The sequence below is a fragment of the Jaculus jaculus genome, assembly GCF_020740685.1.
Source record: "Jaculus jaculus isolate mJacJac1 chromosome Y unlocalized genomic scaffold, mJacJac1.mat.Y.cur SUPER_Y_unloc_4, whole genome shotgun sequence".
Classification (NCBI taxonomy): Eukaryota; Metazoa; Chordata; class Mammalia; order Rodentia; family Dipodidae; genus Jaculus; species Jaculus jaculus.
Genome location: NW_025423389.1, coordinates 130,359 through 141,624, shown reverse-complemented (window position 1 = coordinate 141,624; position 11,266 = coordinate 130,359). Strand labels below are relative to the sequence as shown.

At 38.5% G+C, this 11,266-nt stretch overlaps 1 protein-coding gene across 1 annotated transcript; it reads left to right on the top strand.

The window, feature by feature from the left end:
- Positions 1–934: 934 nt before the first annotated feature.
- On the top strand, positions 935–9,928 carry LOC101615271 (nuclear ubiquitous casein and cyclin-dependent kinase substrate 1-like). Its single transcript, XM_045141204.1, has 3 exons — positions 935–980; positions 2,583–2,707; positions 9,283–9,928. Exons 1-3 carry the CDS (start codon positions 935–937, stop codon positions 9,886–9,888), a joined length of 777 nt encoding a protein of 258 aa, XP_044997139.1. The 3' UTR covers positions 9,889–9,928.
- The last annotated feature ends 1,338 nt before the right edge of the window (positions 9,929–11,266 follow it).

Genomic DNA, 11,266 nt, shown 5'->3' with positions numbered 1-11,266 from the left:
TTCATTAATGATAGTACAATTTGCAGAACAAAATAGGAAACATGGCTGTACCTACCAAGTGCACATTCTTGTTTCAGTTTTCAGGGGATTTTCGCACCCTCTATCTGGCCTCTAATCATCTGTCAGCAATAAGTGAAAATGGGCTGCTCAGGCTTTACTTTTGAAATATTTCATTTTATGATGGTTATAAGAAAATGTCTGTGACATTTTATATGAGGTAAGTCAAATATGTTTAACTACTAAAACTGACCTATTTGAATGCTAACTTAAATTGCTCTGTCATATTTACATTGAAATATCTCATTTTGCATGAGGATTTGAGTTTCTGTTGGTAGTTCACAGAACCTGAATTTTATAAGTCATGGTAGAACTTCACACCAACCAGAAGACATTGTGTAATTCCTTGACGATGCTCACATTTGGAAATCATGCTAAATTCCATTCATTTCATTCACTACTTACAGATGGTGAGCAAAGTTCATTCTGTGTAAACCTACAATTTGGTGAAAGTCCACCAAGCTCAATGACTATAATTGGTTTTTATTCCTTTCCTTTCTGGAAGTAGGGTCTCATCTACCTCAAGCTGGCCTCATCTTTAGCTCATTACCTGGAAATCCTGAGCCTTCTGTATTCCCATCCCATGTGTAAGGACTATAGCAGTGTGTACCATAGCCAGCCACTATGACTTATTAAATAAAGTAATGTTTAGTGAAGATTCCATAGAGTTGTCAGAGTAGGAAGGCATGGCAAAACATAGTCTTATGACAGGAAACCAATGATTAATACAGGAATATCTCCACTACTTTGGACATGTGAATTTTACATACTGAGTTCTAGAACAGCCAGTATAAAAGAAACCTACCAGAGCTAGCCTAGTAAATGACCATGCACTTCATTGGCATAAAGAAAAGGAGAGGGGAATCTGCTCCTGACCATGGAGGAGGACATCTTCATCTGCAAGTCACCTCTCCTTGACTTGGGTGAGGATGTGGAGCACTCTTAGTGTACGAGAGGCAATGTAATAAAATTTTGGGATGAAATACTGACATTTTACAAGTGTACATGATTCAAATTATAATTCAGAATTGCCCCAGACATTTGTGGGTAAGTGAGAACATGTATTAATATCAACAACTCACACTGGTATTTCTTAGTGGAAAAAGAGTCATGAATTCTTTGCACAAAAGTGGTAATATGGAGAACATTGGCAGCCATACACATATTTATAGCAAATAATGAGAACCTCAGGGCATGAGGGATTGTTTAGCGGTTAAGGCATTCACCTGCAGAGCCAAAGGAATGAGGTATGATTCCCCAGGACCCAATTTGGCCAGATGAACAAAGGGGCACATGCATCTGGGGTTTTTTCTGCAACGTCTGTAGGCCCTGATGAGCCCATTCTCTCTCTCTCTCTCTCTCTCTCTGTTAAATAAGTAAATAAAAATAGAATAATTTAAAAATTCAAAACATCATTTGAACCTAATAATGTGGCACAACCTTAATATGCTAACCATTGCCAGAAATCACAACCAACATGTACTAGCATGGGGGATGATCAGAAGTTCAGGGATAACCTAAACTACATAATGCCTTCAGAGACAGCTTCAGCTACAACTGTGTTCTCACTGGACCCAGTTCACATCAACTCAAAAAGAATACCTTTCCCCAAACTACTCTCAGGAAACATATTCATGTTGAAAGTATGTTCAGAGCTTTCTGAGAACATTTGTTACAGTGCTATTATCAAGATGAAAATTGAGACAGGCCAGCACATGTCTGACCCCCAGTGCTGGGGAAGCCAGGAGGAGAATATGTGGAACTTTGCAAAGCCGCATTAATCAGTGGCATTTCACTTAAGTGATAGGTCTTGTGTGGCCATGTGTCACTGATGAAAACACTCAGACACATCTTCAAGCTTTATATGCACACATGCATACACACAGGAATGCATACTGAATACACATATGTATTCAATAAATGAATAAGCAACAGGAAAAGGAAAACCAGAAATCAGATATAAAAATGAAAACTCAATTCAGTGACTGTATTTCAGATGATTTCAAAGTCTATGAATTCAGATAAAGTGTGTAAACTTTCCCCATGGTGTAAAGTCAAAGAGGATGGTTGTTGAATGTTGAACTGTAAAGGAGAATAGAAGGAGCTGCAAACAGCATGTGGCACAGGAAGTCACACAGGAGTGTGGGACAATTGTCAGAAGTTGATGTGAGACAGAGTAAAGCTGTGAAAACGCAGTTTCCTTTTAGACTGTCAACTGTAATGTAGTGCTGCTACTTCCTCAAGTAAAAGTCATGTGGAATATTAGTTGATATGTGCTGGATGTCTTCTAACCTTATTTAGAGAAAATGGCACATGTTAACTCTACGGGCTTCAGTCAGCCAATTACAAACCTTGGATTTTTGATGCTATATGTAAGTACTTCTTTTCTTACTTTGGCTAGAAAAAAACAATCTTCACAGGGTATCTTCCTTCAAGATGGTATTGTTTGCTATCCTTTCACTTTTTTTCAATATCTGACACATGGCTATTTGTGCGTGAGAGGTTGACTTTTGTCATTCTTTTAGTCTATCAGCTAGAAGATCTTGAACCAGTTGAACGGAAAATTGACAATCCAAAGGGTTCGTGGCTCCACCGTAATTCATATGATGCCTATCCAAGAGTCTGGATACAACAATTTTATAATAAAGATGTAGGTGGGTATAATTATCATGACTACCTGCTATTGACGTAAGCATCTTAGTGTAGCACCACATCTCCCATCCTGCAACAATCCAAAAATATTATACCAATTATGCACCACATGATTATAAGTATGGCTGCTTCAAACATGCACATTATAAGAATGAATTGAATGTAGTTCTTCACAAGAATGGCTATCTAAATTCTACAAAAGGTTTTCCTTATTACAAATGCATATTGTGAAATTCTCTAACCTCAGACTGTATTCATTTACGTGAATACTTAAGGAAGACATTATAGCATCTTTTTGGTTTGGGCTTGTACAATTATTGATAGAAGGGAAGTCATGGAAAATTGGTGGGGGGAGAGCCATCTTATACTGGCAATATATAAAGCTTCATTCATATATACCATACTTTTTTTTTTCTAAATTTGTTTTGATGTTTTTGACTAGTGGCAACTTAAAGAGTAATAGTGAGTGTACCTCTCAGCAATTGTGGAGGAAAAGAAAACCAGCTGTGTTAGTCAACTCTCAAGGTAAAACCAAAAAAAAAAAAAAAAAAAGAGAGATCATTTTTGTCCCTTTTACAGAAGGTTTAGTCTGTGATAGGTAGAAATCATGAATCCGGACCTTTGAAGATTTACAACATACTGATGATGTCTGAACTGTCTTGGAAGGACTGTCCAGTTTATAACAGAGGGGGAAAAACATGAAGAAAATCAACTCCGTTCATAGTATGATGTTCGCAGGCATAATGGACACCGTTAGAAATGATCCCAGCTTTTAGAGTTTGCCAACTTTTCTGAATCAAGTTCTCACAAGGAAGTTAGTGTCACAGTTATGATTGTAGTTTCCCATAATTGATGCAACTAGTTTAATGGGAAGTTCACCCAATATATAATCTGAGTCTATCATCCAAAATACATTATAACATGCAACATAATGACAGGCATTTATTATTTTTTCATAAAAAGTAAAAGTGGTACATACACACTGTATACATTTAAAGGCATAATTTAAAATTAAAATCAAGACTTCATGCATTCCAAACATCAGTTTTCTCATAAATTAACAAAATGTCTTAACGCTATGATGTTTGGCATATATGTTCCATGTAGTAATGGAAGCCCCATTTGCTGAGGCAGTAAGTCCTTAGTAAAATTAGCCTCCAAATCTTGGACTTCTGAAATGGCTTGCCTCTTTGGAGATGCAGGTCAACTGCATGGGTATTGTGGGCTATGCATTGTGAGGGAGGAAGGGGAGAGGCAATATCTCTGTGCAAAATGTCCCAACTAGTGGCTCTAACAATCCTTCATCCTCCTCTTTCAAAAAATTGCCTGTGCCATACTGGGAGCATTTAAAGTCTACTTCAGTGATGGGGTCTTAGGATCATCAGGATCTCTAGCTCAGTAGGTGCTGTGTGTCCTCAGTATCTTTCTCCATCACCCTTATGCTGATAACAACTTAACTAAGACAGTGGTATTCTTGCTCGTTTCTTCAATTCTTTTGTGCTTTCAGCTGAGGCTGCGGCTGGGGTGGAAACACTAGATCCTTTAATTTCCCAGGTCAACTTCCCATCTAACAAAGAGCAGAAGATTCTCCAACAGTGTATGAACATAAGCACCAGTTAAATAGGATAATGTTAACTAATTTAGAGAGAATTAAGAGGGTTTAAACACTCTTATAGTGTAAGGTTAGTGGGAATGTAACAATGGAAAGCAGATCCATTATCGGGATATGATTATGACTTGTTTCCCAGTTCCAGATATGATTCCCTTTCCACTGAGCAGATCTGTTCACAAATCCAAGAGCAGTTGGTTACCCACCATGGCTGTGTGCCACTATTGCAATTGTGTGAGCATCATGTTAAGTTGTTTATTTCTGGGTTGCTTAGACTTTGAGTTGCTTAGACAGATTTTGTCCACTTCCGCCCCCCCCCCCCCCCCCCCCCGGTAGCTCATGTAGCTCCATCCAGCACTCGATGGGCTAATTGTGTGGGGTGTGGCTCTCGTCCTGATTACAACCATGATCCATGTCAACAGCATTTGGTGTCTTCAGCAGTCAGGGTCTTACCATTAAACTCTGGTTGGTAATCAAGTGCTCTCACAGAAGTTGGTCTTGTTTGTATTGGGAAAACTAATAGGTCTCTCTGATCATCAGCTCATTATGGATATCGAGAACATACTGGAACAGGGAATTACGGGCCTTGGCCAAAGGCAAGAAAAATCAAAAAGCTAGAGAAGAAAAAGAAACATGAGAAATTTGACGGTAGGTTTCATCTCACTCTCTCCAGGGCCTTTCTATTCAGGTGCTTCCTCTAAGGTCCTACCTATTGAGGATTCCACCTTTTAGTCAGAATTTCAGGATATAGGATTCTTTGGTACCAGTTCATTTTGGGTCCAGTTGTGTGCCCACACCGTCTTTTTCCTTTACCTAAGCCCTATGCTTCCTATTGTCCAAGCCTCAAGATGCTATTCAGTTATGTCAGCAACTCGGGCTGATCCAGATTAGGAACTGCAGATGAGGGAGAGTATGTGGTGGTTGTCTTTCTGTGATTGTGTGAATTCACTGAGTATGATCTGCTCTAAGTTCAACCATTTTTCCACAAATTTCAATGTGTTATTTTTTCTTACTGCTGAGTAGAATTCCATTGTGTAGATGTCCCACATCTTGCTTATCTATTCATCCAGTGATGGACATCTGGGTTGATTCCAGTTTTGAGCTATTAGGAATTGAGTAGCTATAAGTGTGGGTGAGCAAATATTTCTCAACTGAGATGTGGAACTTTTGTGGTAAATGCCCAGTAAGGGAATAACAGCATCTGCTGGCAACCCTATATCCATCCTCCCCAGCAATCTCCAGATTGATTTCCACAAGGGTTTACCAGCTGCCATTCCCAACCCCAGTGAATTAGTGTTACTGTTTTTTTTACAGCCTTGCCAACATTTGTTTACATTTGATTTTTATCCTTACTGGTGTGAGGTGGAATCTCATAGTAGTTTTAATTTACATTTCTCTAATGGTTAGGGATGTTGAAATTTTTATTAAGTGTGTGTTACCCCTTTGTAATTCTTCCTCTGAGAATTCCCTATGTGGTTCTCTGCTCCACTTTTTCAGTGGTTAGTTTGATGCTTTATTGTTTAGATTTTGAGTTCTTTAATATTCTAGATATTAGGTTTCTGTCAGTGGTATAGCTGGCAAAGACTTTCTCCTTTTTAGTGGGGAATCTATTCACTTTGGTTGTGGTATGTTTGTCTATGCAAAAGTTTTGCAGCTTCATGAGATCCCATTGACTGACTGCATGTTTAATTTCCTTGGCTACTGTAGTTTCGTTCAGTAAGTCTTTTCCCAGTCCTATATCATGCAAAGTGCTTCTCATTATTTCTTTGAGTAATTGAAAAAATTTCATGTCTTATACTGAGGTCTTTAATCCATTTGGACTTGATTTTTCTCCATGGCAAAATGAATGGGTCTAATTTCATTTTTCTACATATCGTCATCCAATTTATCCAACACCAGTTGTTGAAGATGCTGTCTTTTCTTCAGTCTACATTATTGGCATCTTTGTCAAAGATCAGGCAGCTGTAGTTGCTTGCCCTAAAGTCTGGGTCTTCAAATTTGTTCCCTTGATCTATGTTTCATTTTTATTCCAGTACCATGCTGGTTATTGTCACTATGGCTTTGTAACTTAGCTTTAGATCAGGTATGGTGGTACCACCAGAAGTGCTTCTATTACTGAGGTATATTTGGATATCTTAGGCCTTTTGTCATTCCATATAAATTTTGATATCATTTTTTTCAGTCTCTGTGAAGAATGATTGTATTATTTTATTGGTATTGCATTAATCCTCTACACTGGTTTGGGTAGAATTGCCATTTTCACAGTATTAATTCTACCTATCCCCATCTTATCAAGCACTGCTCTATTTCTTTTTTGAGTGTGTTTATATTTTCATTATATGTGTCTTTCACATCCTTTCTTAGTGTTATTCCAAGGGATTTTATTTTTTTGCTATTGAAAATGGGACAGCATCACTGATTTATTTCTATGAATATTTGTCCTTTTCATACACAAATAATACTGATTTTTGTGCATTAATTTTGTTTTGTTTTGTGCCACTTAGCTGAAGGAATGTATCAACTTTAGAAGTATGGGGATGGAGACTTTTTGGTCACTTATATAAACGATCATATCATCTGCAAATAGGGCTAACTTGAGTTCTTCCCTTAAAATTTGAATCCCTTTTTATAACTTTCTCCTTTCTTATTGCTTGGGCAAGTAATTCCAGTACTATGTTGAAGAGCAGAAGTGAGAGTGGACACCCCTGTGTTCTTCCTTATCTCAGTGGGAACTCCTTGAGTTTTTCCCCAGTAAGTATTATTTGAGCTTTAGGAGCTTTTTGTATACCCTTTATTGTGTTGAGATATAAACCCTCCATGCCTATTCTTTCCAGTGTTGTGATCAAGAAGTGGTGCTGTATTTTTTCAAAGGCCTTCCCTGCATCAATCAGGATGATCATGTGATTTTTATGGTTCAGTTTATTTATGTCGCATATTATGTTGACTGGTTTCTGTATGTTAAGCCAGTCCTACATCCCTGGCGTGTAGCCTACCTTATCAAAGTTGATAATTCTTTTGATGCATTATTAAGTTATTCAAGTCTAGCAATTTTACAATTTCTATTTTGATTTCTTCCATGATCCATTCATTGTTTAAAAGTGTATTGTTTTGTCTCCAGGACTTGGTGGAATTCTTCATGTATCTCTTGCTGTTGATTCCTTGCTTAAAAGCATTGTGATCTGTCATGATGCAGGAAGTTACTTCAATTTTCCTGACTTTATGAAAGCATGCTTCATGGCCTAAAATATGGTCAAGTTTTAGAAGGTTCCATGGGCTGCTGAGAAGAATGTGTATTCTGTAGCGCAGGGGTGGAAAGTTCTGTAGGTGTCTGTTAGGTCTAGTTGATCTATGATGCTGTTGAGCTATCTTTATTTCACTGCTGATATTCTCCTTCGATGATCTATTGGTGATAGTAGAGTATTGGTCTCTGACTATGATGGTGTTAGTGTTTATTTCTCTTTTCTTGTCAAGTAGATTTTGTTTGATAAACTGTGGTGCACCTGGTTGGCATATATATGTATGATTTTTATGTGCTCCTGTTGGATCATTCTCTTGATGAGTAAGAAATGGCCTTCTTTGTACTTTTGGATTACTTTTATTTTGAAGTTTGCATCTCAGATATTAATATAGCAACACCTGCTTCTTGTTTATTTATTCATGTAGTTGGAATATTCAAGCTTTTACCCTAAGGTGGTGTCTATCTTTAGTGGTGATGTGGGTTTCTTGGACAGAAGATAGAAAGGTTCAGTTTTTAAAAATACAACCTGATAACCTGTGTCTTTTGGGGGTGAGTTAAGACCACTAATATTTAAAGTTATTGCTGTGAGCTTTGAATTAATCCCTGCCATGATGAGGAGTTTTGTGGAGCATGGTGTTTCCTTGTGTTATGTACTGTTTTGAGAATGGTTTATTTGGCTATTGTGATTTTCTTTTTGCTGGGCTCTGAGATTGTTTTTTAAGTTAGTTTTCTATTCAGCAAATACATGCAGTTTGGTACCATTGTTAGGCTCATCCATGACATACCTCCTCCCCATTGCCCACTCCTTGTTGAGGTATATGGGTCATGCATTGTGAGGCCAGCCCACAGTTATTGGTATGATAAATGTCTCTGCATATCCTGACCCAACATGTGTCTCTAACATGCTATCCTCCTCCTCTTTCGCAAAATTTCCCTGAGCCATGTTGGGTTCATTTTTGGTCTGCTTCAGTGATGAGGTGTTGGGGGCCTCTGAGGCTCTGGATCTCTGACTTGGTAGGAGTTGATTTTTCTCTGTGTTGGTCTCCTTCACACTTGTGCTGCTATCTGGTTCATCAGGAAAACAGCACCCTTGCTTCTTTCACCAATTTTCCTTAGTTTCAGTCAGGGCCCGTTTGAGGTATGATGGGGTGGCTCTCTCCTTACATCTACATCTATCTGAAAAGGAGAAGCAGATTCTCCAATGGAGAGTAAGTTAGCACCAAGACAAATGAGATAACCCTTACTTTGTTTTTTTTTAGATGGTTTAATAGGTGTAGGCCCTCTTGTACCCCATGACTGATGGTAGCTTGATATTGGAGAGTGTGATTATGTTTGGATATGGTTCTGACTTGTTTCCCAGCTCCAGCTATGGTTCCCGTACCACTGAGGGGATTATTTAGCCAAATCAAGAGCAGTTGGTTCCCCACCATGTCTGTGTGCCACTATTGCACTTGTGTGGGCATCACATCAGGTTATTTGTTGCTAATTAGGTTAGACAATGAGTTGCTTGGACAGATCTTGGTCATTTCCCCCAGTTTCCCATTAGCACCTTCTGGCACTAGACTCGCTGACTTGGGACTGATTATCTCCTGACTTCCAGCCATGCCATTCCATTTTACGTGTCAGCTGCATATGGTGTCTTCAGCAATAGGGTCTTACCACTAACCTTTCGTGGGTCATCTAGTACTCTGACAGAAATCTGTCACTCTTTTAATAAATCTTGTAGGTTTCTCTGATCAAAAGCTCATCTGGAAAGAATTCACAAGAAGATAGTGAAGACTCAGAAGAAAAAGATGTGAAGACCAAGAAGGATAATTCTCACTCAGCAGAAGATAGTGAAGGTGAAAAAGATGATCACAAAAATGTGTGCCAGCAATGGCAGGCAGCATCTAAAGCAGCATCTAAACAGAGAGAGATGCTCTTGGAGGATGTGGGCAGTGAGGAAGAGCTAGAGGAAGAAGACAAGCCACCGTTCCAGGAAAAAGATTCTGGCAGCGATGAGGATTTCCTAATGGAAGATGATGATGACAGTGACTATGGAAGTTCAAAACAGAACAACAAAAAGATGGTTAAGAAGTCCAAACCTGATAGAAAAGAAAAGAAGATGCCAAAACCCAGACTAAAGGCTAAAGTGACGCCAAGTCCAGTAAAAGGCAAAGGAAAGGTGGGCCACCCCACAGCTTCAAAGGTGTCAAAGGAAAAGACGCCTTCTCCCAAAGAAGAAGAAGAAGAGCCAGAGAGCCCTCCAGAAAAGAAGGTGTCTGCAAGTCCTCCACCGGAGAAGTCTGGAGATGAAGGGTCTGAAGATGAAGCCCAGTCTGGGGAAGATTAAAAGTGATGATGGTTTGGGGAGAGATTTTATTAAAAAAAAATAAAAAAAGCAAAAGAGAAGGGGAAAATAGAAAGCTACATAAGATAGAACATGGTATTGGCTATTGGCTATGGCCTGACTCATGGGCTTTCAGTGCTTGTTTCCACTTGTTGAAAATAGTCTCTCGCTCTCTTGCTCTCTCTCTCTTTCACTCTTTCTCAGAAAACCTTTGTACATTGAAGTGTTTAAGTTACCATTTTGTCTGTTTTTCTCTTCTCTTTGCCAACTCTTCCCCACCACAATGAAAGCCATGTCAAATTAATCACTGGATTGATGCTTCATCTTTTTATTTTTAATGGGAGGTATGCCATGACTGTAAAGCGATAAGATCTGAGATGGACACTATGGAAACTGCTTTTTGCTAAAGAATAGCAAGTTGAACAGTAATCAAAAAATAACAGATTTTAGTTAAAAATGATTGCTTCTTTAGTTTCCTTTACTTTTTACAAACAAGTTGTTATCTAACCTGAGTTTATATACATAAATGTCCAAAGGAAAAAAAAAAAAAACATGACTCTAAACTTGCACTGATGAGGCAAGTAGGTAAACATGAATTCTGAATTGTTACCGAAAGTACTCATGTTGTTTCCTGTGGGGTATGTGAGGAACAGGGTTCCGGAGCTTGCATGGGGATCTGGTTTTTTTTTAATTTTATACCTATTCTTAGATTCAGAGCCAGTGATCCTGTTATTCCTCTATTGTCCTTAATAAGCTTAAAAAAAACAGAGATCGCCAAAACTGAAATCACTCCCAATTTCATATTTCATTCTCCAATGGTTTGTGTTTTTAGACTATATATATATATATATATATATATATGCTGTTTTTCAGATAAAATTTTACCCAGAACCAAAAAATTAAAGAAAATGAGGGAGAGATGCCCTAGAATTTAAATAGTAAGATAAAGCTACACATCTGGATTTCTTTCATACTGACAATGTTAAGGTTTTAACCAAATAAAATTCCAGCTAATGTGAAACTCAGTAAAAAAAGAAAAAAGCTCATTGTGGATGATAGCCCCATGCTGGCACTGTGAGTCACAGGTCAATGCCCACTAAGAAAATAAGGAAGAATATAACTAATATACAAGAGTTAAGGTGGAGAGAGAGAAAGAGAGGGAGGGAGAGGAAGAGGGAGGGAGGGAAGATGTAGAAGGTTTAGATAAATTGACCCTACCCTCTCCAGTGTCTTGTGGTTCAGGTGTTTCCTGTAAGGGCCTGGTGAAGGTTCAGCCATTTGGTCTGCCTTTTAGGAAGTAGATTTTTATAGTACCATTGTCGTTTGGGTCTAGATTACTGCTTCCCAACTCTTCTATGCCCTCCCCTCCCTCCCCATCCAT

What these genes read in the sequence shown, in the direction of transcription:
- LOC101615271 (XM_045141204.1), top strand. Translation starts at nt 935, where the DNA reads ATGGAGGAGGACATCTTCATCTGCAAGTCACCTCTCCTTGACTTGG. An exon ending in GTCACCTCTCCTTGACTTGG is followed by an intron (nt 981 to 2,582) that starts GTGAGGATGTGG and finishes TCATTCTTTTAG; the next exon opens with TCTATCAGCTAGAAGATCTT. An exon ending in AACAATTTTATAATAAAGAT is followed by an intron (nt 2,708 to 9,282) that starts GTAGGTGGGTAT and finishes TAAATCTTGTAG; the next exon opens with GTTTCTCTGATCAAAAGCTC.